Source organism: Marmota flaviventris, chromosome 19, assembly GCF_047511675.1.
Source record: "Marmota flaviventris isolate mMarFla1 chromosome 19, mMarFla1.hap1, whole genome shotgun sequence".
NCBI lineage: Eukaryota > Metazoa > Chordata > Mammalia > Rodentia > Sciuridae > Marmota > Marmota flaviventris.
Window position 1 is genome coordinate 17018983 of NC_092516.1, and position 19055 is coordinate 17038037.

Below are 19055 nucleotides of genomic sequence, written 5' to 3' on the forward strand. Positions count from 1 at the left end.
CCGAGTCCTTGTCCACTACCTTTCTACTTTGTTTTTTCTGACTATTTTAGATTTTTGCAGGGAAGATCCCCTGGCCCTTGTGTTACTGCACCTCGCTTCTTTCCCGCGTAGCAGCAGGTCCTCCAAGTTCACCAGGGTTTAATTTTAGCCCAGAAGAACCCTTCGATACCTAAGAATGGATAAATATCAACTCTATCCAGGTCACCAATCAGAGCTGATCGATAACATCCCAGAGTGTCGAAATCGTCATTCTTGGGGCGTTTTCTTATTACAAGCCAGTGAAACGTTTCTCCTTTTTAAATATTTTTACGAGCGTGTGGATCTGTGCTCTTATTAACCTGTGGTTCTGACGCCGTCGTGAGCCTGTCGCGATCGTCCACGCATGGAATGTCACTGCCCCATTGTAGTCCCCGCAACTCCCTCTTCCCTCCTCCCCCCCTCCCCAGTCCACTCTTCCTTCTATTTATTTATTGATTTTTTTCTGAGTCGGTGCTTTAGAGGCAGACATCAAGGTGGAACTCGCTGTGCCCTATTCGAACGTGTCCAGGGCATACTTGGGTTCATTCGTTCTGTAGCTCCTCTCTTCTCCCATCCCCCCTCTCCTCTCCTCTGTCCTCCTCCTCTACTCCACTAGAAGTTAGAACAAGATAAAGATAACAATAATAAGGGGAGTTGGAGGAATCCCAGGAAAATAAGCCTTTCTTATTAGACCTGACCCGATCTTCCTTGGGAACACCTGAGCAGCAGGCAGGGCTGCTCAGGTCTAAATCTCTCCACTCCCCCTCCTCGCTTTCCAGTACTGGGGTGAGTCTCTGTTACACCAGATTCATGGGACCCCAGTAGACCTCCAGGAGCCGAATCCGATGCAATCACACAAGGGTCTTCATTGCAAGCTCAAGCCTGGACTCACAACCGTTCCCGACGCAGCCGTCCCAGGGAGTGAGTCCCGGTCCTTTGTTCAGTGACATTTTATAGGTTTTGGGGGGGGATACTCTATGCGTCACAACATCACACAGCAGATCATTCCACACCGCAGGAAAGTCACACAACAGCTCTTAACATTGATGAGCACATTCACTGGCGGGAACAAGTTGGGTAGGGGTGATTGGTTAGTGCAAGAGGGGGATTCCTTTGAACTGATTGGTTTAGGCCACGAGGGGTGTTCGTGCTGAACTACATGGTTTCCCAACATGTTATCAACCACCATAAACTACTGGGGGTCATCGGGCATCCCAGGTATTTTCCCTGTCTCATGCTGATTGGTGGTTGCTAGGGGGTTGCTATGGGTCCCCACCTAGCCTAACTGAGTCAGGGACACCTGGCGCCTCAGACCTCTCTTGTTATTTACAGACAAACAACTCAGCAGGGTGGGTATGTGCCTAGGAGTGCTTGGTGGGTTCTTCCAAGGACAAGGGTCACACCCCCTTCCTTAGGACAGGCCTTGAGGTAGAAGCTGCTGTTATTTATTAATTTTTAAAAACGGAGTCACATCAGTTTCTCATCACCTCTTCCAAAGGTGCAGTGACATTTGCTTAATAATAGCGAGTCTGTGGGAGCCTGGGGTGACCCGGCTCAACACACCTCCCTTCTAACCCTCCTTTTACACTTCCCTGACTTTGACTGCTCTGGGCAAAGAACTCAACCTGATTAAATCTCAGGTGTGACACGGCTTCATTTCCAAATGCAACCTGCCACCCTGACCGACCTCTGAAACGGAAGACTGGGGTGTCCCTCACACAGCGAGTCTCTGTTCAATCCCGAAGGCCTTTCGTAATACTAAATCGTGGAAGGACCCAGTGACAGCCAGCGTCTGAGTGGATTCTGCATGGCGGAGATAGATGGCTGTTCTTCTTTTCATCTAGTGAAAGGGAAGATTCTTTCCAAGATGCGATTCGGTCCCCTGCGGATCTATGCTATTAACTCCCAAGGAGCATTGTTCTCCCCTATTATATCACTTTTCAATTTTTCCTGAAGTATGTCTTCAATAAGCAAAAGTCTGTTCGGTTTGCTTTCTGCAAAACAAGCTATTAGAAGCCCCAAATCATTTCTAGACTGTGAACTTCTCCTTGCGGCAGGAGACAAAGGCGTGGACCAGTCGCATGACTTAAACCACCGGTGTGGCCATCGGCAGATGTAAGATCTGAATATATGTGTGGGTGGACATATCTGTTAGAAAATTTGATTCAAAGTTTGAGCCATAGAAATGTGCTTGGTAGAATCAGGGCCTTCAAGATGACCTAGAACATGGTGGGATATCGTCTCCAAAGTCAAGGTGAAGCCACACACAACATGGTGGACACCGTCTGCTGAGTTCTTACTGGTACCTTATGCTCTTAACATGAGTTTGACCAGGGAATCATCATCCTGGTCCTCGAATTGATGGGCTCCTGTCCGTGTTCCGTCCCCACATCCAACAGGCTGTAAGAGCTCCTAGTTGGAATAGCTTGCCCTCTTACCCCAGGTCTCTGGTCATCAAGGGCAGGGTTACTGAAGCCCAGAAGCTCCTCATCCTTGACCCAGTCTGCAGGACGGCTCTGGCCAATCTGCATGTCGGCCAAGATGAGTTGGGGAGTGTCTGAAAACCAAACCTCACCTTCCTTTTCTCCCCCGTGCCACTTTTAGAAGTTGGTAGGTTTTCTGTTGATTCCCCAGGAAAGTCCTGTCTGCTACTGAGCCTGCATATCCCTGTGGGAGGATCCTCTTCCCAATGATGTGGACAAAGAGTCCTTCAGTCAGGAAAAAACTGAGGGCAGGGACCCTGAGTGATGGAATTTTGTCCTAAGGGTGGTAGGAAGACAGGTGGCGGTCCTCAGAAGGTGGGGTGACATGTTTAAAAAAATTGTTCTTTTTAGTTATACATGACAGTAGAGAATATTTTGACATATTTCTGCTAACATGGAGCACCTCTTATTCTAATAAGGACCCCAGTCTTGTGATTGTACATGATGTGGAGTGGCACTGGTGGCGTGTGTATATACGAACGTGGGAAAGTTAAGACAGATTCATTCCACTGTCTTTCCTAGTCCCATCACCCCCCGCCCCCATTCCCTTCATTCCCCTTTGTCTAATCCACTGACCTTCTATTCTTCCTTTCCCCCTTGTTGTGAGTTAGCATCCCCACATCAGGGGGAATATTTGACCTTTGGTTTTTTTGGGATTGGCTGATTTCACATGGTAGTCTCCAGTTCCATCCATTTACTGGCAAAGTTCATAAAGTCATTTTTTATGGCTGAGTAATATTCCATTCCATTTTCTCTCTCCATTTATCTGCAGAAGAGCACCTAGTTTGGTTCCATAGTTTAGCTATTGTGAATTGAGCTGCTATAAACATTGATGTGGCTGTATCAGGGTGGTATGCTGATTATTAAATCCTCTGGGTATATGCCAAGGACTGGGATAGCTGGGTCAAATGGTGGTTCCATTCCAAGTTTACTGGGGAATCTCCATCCTGTTTTCCAGAGTGGTTGTACCAATTCGCAATCCCACCAGCAATGTATGAGTGAACCTTTCCCCGACATCCTCACCGACATTTATTGTTACTTGTATTCTTGATAAGTGCCCTTCTTGATTGGAGTGAGATGAAATCTTAGAGTAGTTTTAGTTTGCATTTCTCAAGTTGCTAGAGATGTTGAACACTTTTTCATATATTTGTTGACCATTCGTATTTCTTCTTCCGTGAAGTGTCTGTTCAGTTCCTTGGCCCACACATTGATTGGGTTATTTGGTTTTTTTGTGGTGTTAAGTTTCTTGAGTTCTTTTTATATCCTAGAGATTCATGCCTTATCTGAGATGCAGGTGGCAACGATTTTCTCCCATTCTGAAGGCTCTCTCTTCACACTCTTGATTGTTTCCTTTGCTGGGAAGAAGCTTTTTAGTTTGATATCATCCCATTTATTGATTCTTGATTACATTGGAGGAAAGATAGCCTCTTCAACAGATGGTGCTGGGAAAACTAGAAATGCATATGTAGCAGAATGAAATTGAACACCCCGCCCCTCCCCCTGCCCAAAACTCAACTCAAAGTGGATCAAGGACCTAGGCATTAGATCAGAGACCCTGCACCTACTAGAAGAAAATGTAAGCCCAAATCTCCATCATGTCAGCTTAGAGACAAACTTCCTCGACAAGACTCCTAAAGTGCAAGAAGTAAAATAATTAGTTTTGAAAGCAGCATCCTTCCTACTCTGTGCACAGGGTAGAATGATCACGCAGGCGGGGAGCGAGAACAGTGGCTGCAGAGAAGCAATTAGAGGCAGTTGCAGGAAACCAGGCTGAGGATGCTGGTGGCTCTGATTAGCTGGGAGTTTGGATTGGGCATATATGTATTTCGAATATAGAGCTAGTAACACCCGATGCATTAGCAGAGAAGTGTAAGAGAGGCATTGAGAGTAACTCAGCAGGACCTGGGACTTTGGGGCGAGTGTCTGTGAATGTTGGGGTGATGTGGGGAGCAGAGTATTTGCCTTTCATAGTCTCTGCCTTGTTATTTTAGTGAGCAAATATGGACCCCCCAGTTCCCTTAGGACAAAAGTCCTGAGCCAGTTGAAAACTGGACATTTGTGCTTTGTTCAAAGGGTCACCTCTTGCTCCTTCTCTGAAAAAATGATACTGAGGTTGATCACTGTGGGTGGAGTAGAATTGTGACCCCCCCCCTCCAAAAATAAAATGCATGTTCAAGTCCTAACCATTGATCTCTATGAATGTGACCTTCCTTGGACAAAAGGTCTTTGCAGATGTAATTAGGATGAGGTCATACTGGATCAGAGTGGGCCCTACTCCAATGGCTGGTGTCCTTACAAGAAGAGGGACATTTGGACACAGACACAGAGGGGAAATACCATGTGGAGACAGAGGCAGAAATCAAAGTGATGTATCTATTAGCCAAGGAATGCCAAGGATCTCTGGCAGCCACCGGAAGCCAGGACCCACGGAACACAGTCTCCCTCAACGTCTTCAGAAGAAGGAACCAGCCTTCTCTGCCAACACCTGGATTTTGGACCTGATCTTCAGAACTCTGAGTGGGTGAAGCCACTCGGGTTCTTCTTCCTTGTTAGGTCCACTCTAGGACACGATTCGAACCCCCCTGTGTGAGGGGTCCATCCTGCCAGGCTGAGTGCAGGGCCGCGGTCTGCACACACTATCCCCCAGAGCTCCCTGGGCACCACCCAGAGCGGCGTCTTGTTGCCATGCCTCATTTTTACAGATGAGGAAACGGAGGCTCACAAGAGTTAAGGGGACCGCCCCAGGGTCAACCGCTGAGGCTGTGGGAGAACTCGGGACCCACCTCTAACACCCACCCAAGTCCATGCCCTAACCACTGTGGGGCACTCCCCACTCCGACCACAGTCAGGGACAAAGAATTCCAGGCACACACTTCGCCACGGTGGGGGGATTCGCCCGGCAAAGTTCATCACACCCAACTTTCCAGCCAGGACCCCCTGGGCTACTTTTCCTCTGTCTTATCTGCTGTCGCTAGAGTTCTGGTATTTATCCCGTCTCTCCCCCGAAGGCTCTTGGGGAACAGATGTGGCTGGGAATTTGATAAGAACATCGCTTCCACACATCCTCCCAATCTGTTTGGAATCCTGGCCCTGGAGATGGCGGGACAGCTGAGCAGACAGCCCACGCCCTCTGTGTTGGTGTTCAGGTTTCTGGGAGCTCTCGAAAGACCGTGCGAGACCATTAATAAAAGATGATTTCCACTCAGAGGAACATTTTAAGATGTGGTCACCGGCATTTTTCCTCTCCTGTGTCAACGTGAATGAAGTGTCTAGGATGGGCCAAGCATACAGTCCGATTTTTTTTTTTTTAAAGGCTAAGCTATAGTTTAGGGGATGGAGAAAATGTTAAAAAAAAAAAAAAAGAAGCACAGGAATGATTGATGTTGGGAAAAAGTCTGTGCTAAAATCAGCCACACAGACATGAAGCAATCCCGAGCCCTGGGGTGGGAGTGGCTGATTGTGTCTCTGTGGATCATCAAGGTTACGGAAGGAGGTAACGTCGGAGCTGAATCTCGGATTTTTCTAGTCAGAGGAAGAGCATAGAAGAGGTGTGGCAGGCCGTGGGAATAGAATGTCCAAAGAAAAGCCAAGAACAAGCCGTGGTCCAGCATTGTTTGGCCTTGGGGAGCTTCTGATGTTGGCTTAAGTGGCTTAAATCTCCCGGAGACTCAGTCTGTTTGCCTGTAGAATGGGCATGTTGGAAACAGAAGTAGAAAGTCTGCCCTGGTCCCCGGGGGGGCAGGGGGACATTCTCGGCCGTTCTGTCCCATCTCCCTTCCATGCAGAAGGTGACGATGGTCTGTCGTGACTGCACGGTCTCCAGGACCCCTCTGCTCTGAGCCTGGTGGAGGAGCAGGGGTTCAGGGTGGTGGTGGGTCACGGGGGATATCTGCACTGAGTCAGCTCAGCACCGAGCCCCTCACCCCCCACCAGGGTCCTCCAGGGTCCCCTCAACAAAAGGCTCTTCATCCCCCATCTCCAGTGTCTCTCCCTGGGCTCATTCACATTCTGGCCAAGTCACCCCCCTGCCTCCTCCCTGCCCGTGTGACAGCCCCCTCTTCTTTGGTATCAGGCAGCAGAAAATCCTCCATCTGCATCGGATTCTTTACATCTCAGGACGGTGGCTTCCTCCTGTTATTCCTGCTTTGGTGACAACAGCCCTTGGGTACCAGGGAGAGAAGGGAGGAGGTGGGAAATCACAATCCGACACTGTGCTCCCTGCCTGGTCCCCTGAGCCCGTGGGTCTGTCCTGAGGATTGAATGGAGGCCCGGCCGCCGACGCCCATCAGAGGGCAGAGTTTACATTTTCTCGTGCTGCTGGGGAGACAGAGGCTGAGACAGAGGCTGAGACCGAGGCTCCTGGGCACACGCGCTGACTTCACCTTCAGGACAGCAGCAGAGCGCGGTGGCCGGGCTGGGCAGAGCGGCTGCCCTTTCCTCTTGTCTCTTTCTGCGAGTCGCTGTCTCTGGCCCCAGGTCCCGGTCACGTCCTGGGGTCCTGCAGCTCAGGCATGAGCACTGTCTTTCCCCAACCTCCTGAGCTCCTGGAGGGCTCTTTTTGCAACTCAGGAAACACAGTCAGACAGCCCTGGGTTCAAATCCTGGCCTTATGCCTAACTGAATCATGGTGCGGCAGGTGACTTGCTCAACGATGCCTCAGAGTCTGTAAAATGAGACCCATTCATAACGGCTCCGACTTCCTAGAGCCTTCGGCAGAGCAAATGATAAATGACCAATGAAAGCCAGTCATTGTCTCGGGTATTGATAATGCCCAAAGATGCGGCGGGGATTCTAAATATCTGACACGGGGCATGTTGGAGATGCTTCGATTGGATTGTTCCTTCCTGTAGGAAGCCTTCCCAGAAGCTTCCAGACCAGATTCGTTCTCTCCAAAACACGGTCCTGCCCTGAGCTTCCAAAGTAGCCTCTTGAGAATGCCACCTGGTGCTCCTTGTCCCCGTGAGGCATGGGCACAGCCGATGAAAACAATATCGTGCCTATGAGCCACAGCCCTCATGGTGACCAGGTGCGTAGAAGGCAGCCCCAAGACAACAGGAAAGGCTGTGAAAGTATCACCTTGATCATCCCTGTGATTCATGGTTCAAAGTGTTCCTTCCTATCTGGGGCTCAGGGTCGGGGAACATGGAGGCTTCTTTCTTGCTACCTCCCCAGCGCTTAGCAGGCTCTTAAAGAATGTGGTGCAATTGGATAAAAAAGGGGACAGGTGTCCCGAATTCAGTTTCATCAGGCACTTACTCATTCTCTCATTCAGTAACTATTTATTGAACATCTACTATGTGCCAGGTACCATTGTGGGCTCTTCCTCTATTCCTGTTGGCTGGTCACTGACTGATACAGATCTCAGAGGAACCAACACTTGCTCATGGCTCCTGGAACCATCCTTATTGGTTTGGTCCAGCCATTGAGGTTGGTGGGAAGGGTCACCCACCCTCTCTCGTCCACAGAGAGCCCCCGGGTAAACCTGGGAGTGGATCTGGACGGACGCCAGCCACCCCCAGGTGTCGTGGGGTCCCCTTTCTCACCGCCCCGATGTGCTGGCTCTCTCCGCAGGTCATGCTTTCAGAGCGGAAGGGCACGGACGAGCTGTACGCCGTGAAGATCCTCAAGAAGGACGTGGTGATCCAAGACGACGACGTGGAGTGCACCATGGTGGAGAAGCGGGTGCTGGCCCTGCCCGGGAAGCCGCCCTTCCTGACCCAGCTCCACTCCTGCTTCCAGACCATGGTAACTTGTCCTGTGGCCCTGGGCAGCCTCCCCCAGGACCTCCCCAAGGCTTTGGCCCCTCCCCCCTAAATGCCACAGCTGGGTCCTTCACATTCTAGAAGCCTGCAGCTGTGGGGCCAGGGAGTCGGCTGCGGATCCCTGCCGTGGTCACTGGGAAGCAGCACGCCGCCCCCCCCACCCCCCCCCCCCCCCCCCGAGCCAGCCGCTGTCCAGGTCAGATAAAGGCACGCAGGCAATTGGTTTTATAATCAACAGAGCAGGGCCTTTTCCTAACAGCAAGGGGTGACTTGAGGACAGGGGACAGGGTCCACAACATACCTCTAGATGTTGCGTTGGGCCCTCCAGACCCTTTGGATACACGCACAAGAGCATCTCAGAGGGTTGCCTGGGACCGTTGCATGAGGGTGGGCGGGGGCTTGCCTGAGACCACAAAGCAGAGAGGACAATGGAGACTGGACACCGTGTCCCAGGCACAGGCCACCGAGATCACAGCCATGGCTGCCGAGTCAAGGAGACATCCCCACAGTCCCCGCCAGGCCCTGCAATTCCAACCCCACCTTCAGGAGCCAGAGAGATCCTTTTAAGCAGATCCTCACCCTGTCTCGGTGCCCAAGAAAGAAGCGCCCAGAGCCCGGTGCAAAGAAGCATGAAGTTCATCCTTACAGCCACGGCTTCTCAAGGCCAGTGGCCTGTGACCCAAAGATGCTCTAAGGGTCCTTCAAGATGAATTCTGACTCTCTCCTATTCTCCACCTCTGCTGATTTCAGAGCCCTCGCGCCCTGTGAGATGGGATGCTTTTGCATCGTGCATCTAATTTAAATCTCTCACCTAGTGATTCCCCCCAATCCCTTCTATTCTTTGATCTGCGGAAGGTCCTGCTGTTTCAGAGGTAGCATTTCACCATCTGGGTTTTGCTGACAGCGTCGTCTTGAAACACCTTTGCCTGCTTGGTCTGTGCTTTGAGTTTCCTGCAGAGAGGCAGCTGGGGCTAGTGACTCGGCGGCCAGCCGTTGGCCCTCAGTACCCAGGTCCATTCATTCATCAGGTCTGCAGGATGGTGATCCCCTGATTCTACCCTTTCTTCTTCATTGACTAATTGGAATGCTTTTTATAAAGAGAGGCTCCCCCTCGCTGATTCCCCTGATTCCCGGGAGGCCCTGTTCACACAGGAAGGGCTCCTTCTTAATCCTTTCCCTTTGTTGAACAGTTTTCAAGATCAGGAACTGGTTCACTATTGTGCTGCAAGGGGGAACAAAAGTTTGCTTCTAAAATCAATTTTTTGAGTAAAAGAGAGGGGGGAGTCCCTGTAAGCAAAAACCTTCAGTAAATGTCTTGTCAAATACCAAGGGAGGAAGAGGTCACCTGACTCTAGTCCACATCCCCAGCTTTACCTTGGAGAAAGAAGGCCTGAAGATGTTCAGGTGGTAATCAGCAGGACTTGAGCCCCTAGGATGGAAACCTCCGGACTCTCTCCCTGCTCCGTCTCTTTTCCGTGGGTGGTCCCCAAATTGACTTGGACATCAATCAGCAGATGACGGACAGTCCCGACCTGGTAAATGGGGTAGGAGGGAGAACTTCTCAAAGGAGAGGCCAAGAGTACTTGGAGATGCAACTTTTGATTTCCGTTGGCTGGGTCGAGAGGGGAAGGAATCAGTCATTTGTGACTAATATCCACTCAAGCATAGCCTCTTCCTTTGTAACTGACTATTTGGAAAACGGTCACAGAGAGTGTCCTGAAGGTCTTTCTTTGAACCTGGTGCTACTTTTTGGCGTTGATGAGGTAGGCCTGGGTTTTCATGGGAATTGTGTGGGCCCGGTCTCCTTCTCAAGGAATGTTACCAATTGCCAATAGCAAGAAGCCCCAGGGGCTGAGGGATCCTGGCTGAGGGAAGGACGGGTACCCTCTCCATGTCCACCTCACCTGAATTCTGCACATATGCTCACTGAGTGAAATACCCTGAATTAAATTATTTTTTCTCACTTTTTTTTGGCTAAGCACATGTATTTTAATTTTGCATACATTACATTCATTTTCAAGGACTTATAATAGTGCCTACTCTATATGTGAGGCACAGGGCTGAGCCACACGTCAACTCTCAGATGGATTCTATTATCATCTGCATTTCATAGAACAAGGTCCTGAGGTCACTCAGGTAGTAAGTAGTTCATGTCCGCGATTTGAACCCAGGCAGTCTGGCCTAAGGGGCCTTGCTCTAAACTGTCACACGATGAAGTCGCGTAAGTGTAGGTCACCTGGCTCCTACTGTAGCTGACACACCTGGGGTGGCTTCCCCAACAGACTGCTTGCCTCCAGGCCCCACCCTGAGCTCTAACCGAGCCTTGCTTGCCTCTCACCTGCTCAGTGAAGTCCCACTGCGCCTCTGCACCTTGATTTTCCCATCTCTGAAGTAGAACTGCCTTTCCGTGTTGAGCATCTATCATGTGTAGGTCTTAAAAAAAAAAAAATGCTTCCTTCCAGCCACCTGGGAATCTTGAAGTGGAAGGGATTAACTAGGATCCAGTTTTGCATATAAAAGGCTCAGGGGTGCCCAGCCCTGGCTCACCAACCCATTGTACTCAGCACCCACGCTTTGGTGAGCATAGCAGGTTGCGTCACCGCCAAGTGACAATGCTTAATAGTGACAGTGCTACAAACCAGACCCAAAGCAGCAGCAAACAGCGATGATGTGCTCTCCAGTGTGTGTCGCACGCCGTGCTAAACCTCTCTGTAGGATCACATTTCTCTCTCCCAGCGTCTCTGTTGGAGGGGTCCCCTTACTAACCCCGACTCACAGATAGGAATGCTGACAGTCAGAGAAATTAAGTCACTTAGGCACTATCCAACAGTCGGTCAGTGGTGCAGCAAGACTCCAGAACCCCAATCCCGGAAGCCTCTGCCGTCCTTCCTGTGAGGTATCTGCCGTCTGCTGTCTCACAAATATTTCCACTTTCACGATCACATCTAATCTTTGCAAGGACCTTCTGAGTGACCGTCCACATTTCTGTCCAAAGGAAAACCAACCTCCGAAAGAGAAAGCGGCTCAGCTTTTAGTGTTGGTAAGTGGGAGCCCAGAACTCGAGCCAGCTTCATAATGGCCCTTAGGAAGCTGTCACTCCCTGCTCCCACATCCTACTGGGACATTGCAAGAATCAGGTGAGAGTTTTCTCCCTGGGAGTGATTTTGAGCTGGGGGAGGGGGGGGTTGCTGCATACACGTGAGGCAAACCGTTGTTCCTGTGGCTCCCAGGAAGCAGGAAGGCCCACGAACGTGGCTCCGTGGCCCACCTGTGGAGAGCTGATGCTGATTGATGGTTTCAACACCTGTTTATTTGTTGAACTAAATATGTCAGGCCCCAGCTGTATCACCATCAGGGGCACGACAGGGGACAACAGAGATAAAGTCCCTGTTCCCTTGGAATTTACCTTCTAGTGGGGGAGACAGAGAAACCACCACAGCAACACGAAGTCAAGGGGACAGCGGTGGCTGGGCTGGGCCGGCCAGATGCTATTTTTGATAGGATCATCAAGGAAGGCCTCGCTGATAGAGATGACATTTGAGCAGAGACCACAGCAAGGCACGGGGTGGGGGGGGGGGGGTGGCTCTCTGGGGGCAGAACAGTCCCAGCAGCAGGAGGTGTGAGTGTGAAGGCCCGAGGCAGGAGCATGCCCTGTGCGTTTGAAGAGCATGAACCAAGGCCGGTGTAGCCAGAGCGATTGTCATTTTGTATTCTGTGACCCAGAATTCCTATATGAATCAGCCATCTCTAAGAGAATGACAAATCTAGTAGACATGCTGCAAGTTTGATATGTTGTTGTTTTTTTTTTTTAATTTTCGCCGGAGACTTAGAATTCTGAAGATTAAAATAGATAAAAGCGAGACATCCAGCAATGCACGAAGTGGGTTTTTTGTGTTTTCTTTTTTTTTGCCATTCTTAAAATGATGTGAATTGAGTGATTTAAAAAGTTGCTTAGAAGAACAGTGTTACGTCAGAAATGTCCTTATGTGGGATTGAGAAAGGTCTTTCCAAAATGGACATGGGAGAGTATTAATAGAAAAAAATGGAGTTGATTGCCTGCTATTTAATATATTATTCCAAATGTGTTCAGATTGAATATGCACATGGGAAAGAACCAGAAGGGAGCCTGTGTAAACCAAAATATTGATTTGATTTAGAGAGGGGTTTGTGGGTGATTGTTTTCTCTTTGAATTTAAATTATTTCAAAAGTTTCTATAATAAAGCACTTTTTTTTTGTACTGGGGATTGAACTCAGGGGCACTCCACCACTGAGCCCCATCCCCAGCCCTATTTTGTATTTTATTTAGAGACAGGGTCTCACTGAGTTGCTTATTGCCTCACCATTGCTGAGGCTGGCTTTGAACTAGAGATCCTCCTGCCTCAGCCTCCCGAGCTGCTGGGATGACAGGTGTGTGCCACCGCACCTGACTCTATAATAAAGCACTTAAGAAAAAATTTTTTTTAATGATACCTGAGTATGTACAAGAGACTTCAGAAGGGAGTTGAATTTTTAGAGAATTGTTGATTACCTGATTTTAGCCAAATAGGCTTAGGCAAGTGGCCTTGGAAGCACACAGGGTAAATAAGTGCTCTTAGTTAGATGAAGCTGGTCCATGATTACCGGCTGCAAGACCTTTAAAAAGCCACTAAACAGTTGCAAATATTGGTTTCATCATCTTTAAAGTGAGCATAATAAGTGAGGACTCAAAGACACCGTGGATAACATATAATAACCATTAAATGGAGGTTGCTTCCATTATCAGAGTTGGGCTGGGGGCACTCTGCCGTACAGGCACACACACACAAAAATGTTGTTCCCTGCAATTTTTCTGCAGTTTTTTTTCTCAGGGACAATGTCAACCAGGCACATTCATGCAATTTCCCAACTGCCAGTAGGCACAGGCAGTTACGTTTCTTCAGCAAAACATCTATTTTAACTGTTTTCTTTTCAATTGAACATATGCACCTCTTTTTTTTTTTTTAAATAGAATTAGATTTTATGAGTCATTGAAGGACAGAAGTTACTTCCTCCCCGATCTTGCTGCTGCCACGGGCCCAGCCATAACTCAGCTGCAAGGCATGCTGGGAGAAGCATCCACCCAGAATGCGGGAGAGGACAGGGAAAGGGAGGAGAAGGAGGTCCACGGGTAGAAAGGGCCCCTGCTGGCATGTCCCTTGAACCCCAGGAGCACCTCCCCCACCAAACTAGCTCATGCCAAATAAATAAAATAAAAAGGAAGTATCTCACCAGAGAAAAAAGCAACTCAAAGGCCAAAGTGTGCCTGAGCCCCATGAGAATTAGAACTTGTAACTCTAAGGCTGTCTAGAACAGATTTACGGTGCTTTCTTCTTGCTTTCCTTCTTCTTTGCTGTTCACTGCTTAACACGACTTCCCTAGCCCCTTGCTTATCCGCCAAATCCCCTGAGTTCCAGCTCACACTCAGAGGAAGAGCATCCGATTGGTTCTGCCTGGGTCAGGTGTTTTTTCATGGCCCAATCTGCTGCTGATTGGCTGGCTACAGCTATCTCAGTAGGAACCTTGTAAAAGGAATACTTGGTGCTCATGTCAACAGGGGGTACCATCTCTCTTTTTTTTTTTTTGTACTAGGGATTGAATCCAGGGGTGCTTGACCACTGAGCCACATCCCCAGCCCTTTTTATTTTATTTTTAAAAAATTTGAGACAGGGTGTTGCTGAGTTGCTTAGGGCCTCACTAAGTTGCTGAGACTGGTCTTGAACTTGTGATCTCCTGTCTCAGCCCACTGAGTCACTGGGATTACAGATGTGCACCCCCGTGCCTGGCTAACCCTCTTAAATCCAAGGGGATGGACAGGGTTGAAGTTGGACAGAGGGTAGGGGTACAAATGTGGCATTTTAGGGCCTTTAAAGAGGGGAAGCTGGTTAGAACTTGGCAGGTCTTGGGGGCTTTAGTCAGCTAAAGCCACTCAAGGATCTTAAGCCCAGGAAAGAAACCAGGAATGCAACCCGGGCCTAGACGGCGGGGGCAGGTAGGAATAGGTACACCTTGGTTCCCTCTGCTTTGCATATTTATTTAATAATCAAAGGTTTGCAAGAAGTTCCAGAAGAAGAAAGGTCATTCTAGCCCTTGAGAACTTTGGTCTCTATGTGGAAAGGCGAGCATGGATTGCTTGGTTCTACCAATGCTTCTGTGGCTATAAAATACAGCAAAAGGAAGGTTCCGTCTGAATCCGGGTCCTTGACCACACACTGACTTCAGCAAAGCTCTGTGAATTTGCATGAACTTGACACGCATCATTGGATAGATCTTGGAAACACCCCACATGGAGGAGAAGCTGTTATTAGCCTACCTGCAGGGAGAGGAAGGCAGGGAGAGTTTACATAACCAATCTAAGGTTTTAGAGCAAGTGACTCGAACTCAGGACTCCCTGATGCCAAAGCCAGGGAGTCTTATCGACAGCATGACACCATTTCTCTGGAGGAATATAGGGAGCAACTTGAAGACTGGATGAGTTCACTGCCCAGCTTAGAACATTATTCAAGATCATTAACTAGACAAATTCTCACTGCCACTTACCTTAGCGTGTGGTACACAGGGTTCCCACGTGGTTCCTGTTCCCTGCCCGTGGTATCTTATTAAAAAAGTGGCAGGTATAGCTTAGCATTGTGTCACGTGGGCATTGTGTCACACTCCACTTGAAGCTGTCTTGGGGGCAACATTCCTTACCCCCTCTGGGGGCTTCAGATGACCTCTGCACATGATATCCCATCATTTGAAACCAAACCTCACGCTCAGGTTCCTAGTTTGGGAGATTCTGTCTCTTTCTCACGATGCAGCCAGACATTTTAATTTTGTTCATTTACTGATGGGCTATTAGAGATAAAGAAGAAAGGGGAATTTTAAATGCATTGAAGTCGCTTCGAGCTTAGAGGACAAGATGGGTGAGCGCGTAGCGAAGAATCCCAGGGACATAAAAGCAGTTCTGAAGGAAGAAGCCCTTTAAGGCTGAGCAGACTGGCTAGTTTAAAGAGAAAGCTGGTGAGTTTGCCTTTCTGAGCTTTTAATTGGAGATGACACAGGAACACCCACGTAGATACCTCCTGGAGCCAGCTGGAGCCGACCAGAGCTCGGCAGAGAGGGAGAGGAGAGAAATATAAGTCAAGACTCATCAGCCCAGAGAGCGGAGGGATGAACCCTGAGCTGAGTCTCCTTTAGAAAACCAAAAGCATGGGAGGGGGCCAAGCCGGACCTCAAGTTAATACTCAACCAATGCTTCTTGGTTCTTCATCTTATTTATTCTGATTTGTTACACATGACAGCAGAATGCGATTCCACTCATAGTACACACATAGAGCACAGTTTTTCATGTCTCTGGTTGTACACAAGATAGTCCCGTATTCGTGTCTTCATACAGGTACTTGGGGTAATGATGTCTGTCTCATTCCACCTTCTTTCCTATCCTCCTATTCTCTCCCTCCACTTTGCTCTTTCTAAAGTTCCTCCATTCCCCCCCACCATGCTCCCCACCCCATCCCCATTATGGATCAGCCTCCTCCTATCAAAAAAAAATTCAGCCTTTGGTTTTTGGGATTGGCTTACTTCGCTGAGCATGATATTCTCCAGCTCCATCCGTTCACCTGCAAATGCCATGATTTTATTCTCTCTGGATGCTGAGTAATATTCCACTGCGCATATATACATTTCCCCCTATCCATTCTTCCACTGAAGGGCATCTAGGTTGGCTCCACAGTTCGGCTATGGTGAATTGTGCTGCTATCAACACTGATGTGGCTGCGTCCCTGTAGTATGCGTTTTTAAGTCCTTTGGGTATAGACCGAGGAGAGGGATAGCTGGGTCCAGTGGTGGTCCCATTCCCAGATTTCCAAGGAATCTCCATACTGCTTTCCGTATTGGCTGCTTTTTGATTTTTTACATGGTTGAATTCAATGAAAAAAAAAAACCTCATCCAAAACCCCTGGGTGTGATGAAGAGAAAGGTCCTCTGAGGCCCTGCAATGATTTTCTAGGACGAGTGGAAAACAAAGCCAACCAGGAGATGACGGAGGCCTTGGAGGCCGTGGGGAGAGGCCATGTGGTCACCGGAAGCCCCCGTGGTTCCCTGCTCTTGTGAAATTGCTTTTATCACAGGCTAGCCTACGGCCTGGTTCCCATTCCTTATGCGCTTGTTTCAACCAAAATTCTAAATGCCCCGAGGGCAGGGTCTGTATCTTATTCATCATGTTTCCCTTTAACACCAAAGAACCATGACTTGCAAACATGAATGCTCCGTGAACTTCTAGAACTCACCTCTCTACTGGAGATGGGCCCTAGGTAACTTGGTAGAGGGCTGGACATCAGTTGGGAGGTGACTGAAATTCCCATTTCTCCTTTATCTCTCTCTCTCTCTCTCTGTCTCCCAGGGATGGAACCCAGGGGCACTTAACCACTGAGCCACATCCCCAGACCTTCTTAAGTATTTTATTAGACACAGGGTCTCCCTGAGTTGCTTAGAGCCTCGCTCAGTTGCTGAGGCTGCCTTTGAACTCGCGATCCTCCTGCCTCAGCCTCCCGAGTGGCTGGGATGGCAGAAGTGCGCCTCGGCACCCGGCCTGATCTCTCACCTTCTCATCTCTCACACTCCGCCTGGTCCACCCAACCCTGGTTCCTTCTCTTCTGGAACGCCATGCTCAGCCTGCCTAGTCGTATTTCTCACGCGACCCATGAAAACACACAAATTACCAAGGTAAAAAAACGGACGGCGTCCATCGGCTACCTAAAATTGTCTCCTGTGCCATTTTGGGAAACACTGCCATTTGGAAACGTTTCTGGTCTCCCCCGCTCCTCTGGGGGAATCCTTACCACTGGGCACCATGGATTATTCACCGTGGCTTCTCTGGCAATGGACTGGTGCCTGGCAGAGAGTGGGCATCATTAAACGTTGGTTCAGAAATGAAAGGGCGGTAAGGTGCCAGCCAGAAGCGCCCGAGGGCCAAAGCCCAGCCTGGGTGCAGGTCAGCGCTGATGGCCTCAGGATCTGCTCACTTACGGGGAGTGGTCCAAACAGACCAGTAAACCCTACCCACGGTGGAGCTAGCCCCCCATGTTGGGATCCCTACTAGTGAGTTTCGGGGGGCAAGTTGAGTTAATCCAAGCAGAAATCAAGCAAGTCAAACCTCTCCCTCTCTTCTCTCTCTCTCTCTCTTTCTCTCTGTGGCCGATGCCATCTGCTAGTTTTAAAAATAATTTTTAAAAGCAAGTGTTGTGGTTCTCTTCAATGTGCACCAAAGACAGGCGCTATTTTTAGGCTTGTTTTTCTATCAGCACCCCCCACCCTCCCCGACCAAAGAACCAGGGGCTGAGTGTCGGCAATTCTGGCTTCCCTGTCTGCATTCTGCCACCAACTTGCATGTGACCTTTTTGCAAATTTCATATGCTCTGGACTCTGAGAACAGGAGCGATTATTCCACCTCCGTCTCTACCTCTCATGAGGGATGTGGAGAGGGTGAAGTTGTACTGTGTGAGAGAGAAAAAAAAATCATTTGAATAAAAAACACCAGTTAGCTCAGGGCTCGTCCTCGTCACCTGTCAGCTCTGTCTCGATGTGTGGAATAGGCGTGATCACGACGGCGGGTGGTAGAGTTCTCACCTGGCATGCACGAGGTCCTGGGTTCAAAAGCAAACGCAATTTTCCCCACGCACAACCCCGTCTGCATTATGGATTAGCATCCACTGACCGTAGGAGAGAACGTTCGGCCTTTGTTTTGGGGGGGATTGGCTTATGTGGCTTAGCGTGACATTCTGCTGTCATATAGACCTAATTAGAATAAATACATAAATAAATTTAATTTTTTTTAAAAAAGCAAACACAAATTTGAAATAGAAATTATCAGAGTCTCCTGCACCACGAAGTATTCTTTTGTGAAAGGCGGGTTTGGGTGCACTGATGGGTGGGTGTGGCTGGGTCATGATGTGGAAGGTGGTTTGCTATCAAAATGGTGATGCTCTTGTGAGGAGCTATAAAACCAGACGAGCTGGTGGGGAAGTGGAGTGTACGGGATCCGAAGCCCTATTCCTCTGCTAACTAACTGTGCACCCCGCCTGGCTCCCTCCTCACCTGGAAACTCCACCTTCTTCCCCTGTGTGTGGTGTCTACTCCTGCTCTCCCCTTCTGCACTGAAAGCTCTTTGAAGGGAGTCCTCATCCACGCATCCATCCATCCCACGTCTACCTCAGAACCTTGTGTGTAAGATGAACTCACGGGGGGGGGGAAGCCCAGGGAGAGGTTGTGAGTGGAGACTCTGAAACCAAACTGCACAGGTTCAAATCCTGGCTGTGCAACTTACCAGATAAACAACCTCTGGTAAGCCCCTTACCCCTTCTGAGTTTCAAATTCCATCTCCTTTTTGGAGGGGAGGGGTGAGGGGGTACCAGGGATGGAACTCAGGGGCACTTGACCACGGAGCCCCATCCCCAGCCCTATTCTGTATTTTATTTAGAGACAGGGTCTCACTGAGTTGCTTAGGGCCTCGCTTTGGCTGAGGCTGGCTTTGAAACTCGTGATCCTCCTGCCTCAGCCTCCCGAGCCGCTGGGATGACAGGCATTCATTCCCATCTCTTAAAATAGGGAGAATGATAATAATACGGGTCACATTGGGTTGTTTAGAAATGAGTGAGACAAAATTATATGAAGCACTTAGTCACCTATGGTGTGCCCTCAAGATGTTAGATATATTTCACCACGTGGTCATTATAATTAGGCACTCCATACACGTTTGACAAACTGCTCATACACTGGCTTATGAGTCTATAAAAT

General features: G+C 49.1%; 1 protein-coding gene across 2 annotated transcripts in view; it reads left to right on the forward strand.

The window, feature by feature from the left end:
• The window catches only part of Prkcb (protein kinase C beta), a 296917-nt gene that overhangs the window by 231672 nt on the left and 46190 nt on the right, over window positions 1-19055 (forward strand). For both annotated transcript variants that reach the window (XM_071605798.1, XM_071605799.1), the window contains exon 10: window positions 8073-8246. In XM_071605798.1, coding sequence (XP_071461899.1) covers window positions 8073-8246 — 174 coding nt within the window. The remainder of the gene's footprint in view (window positions 1-8072; window positions 8247-19055) is intronic.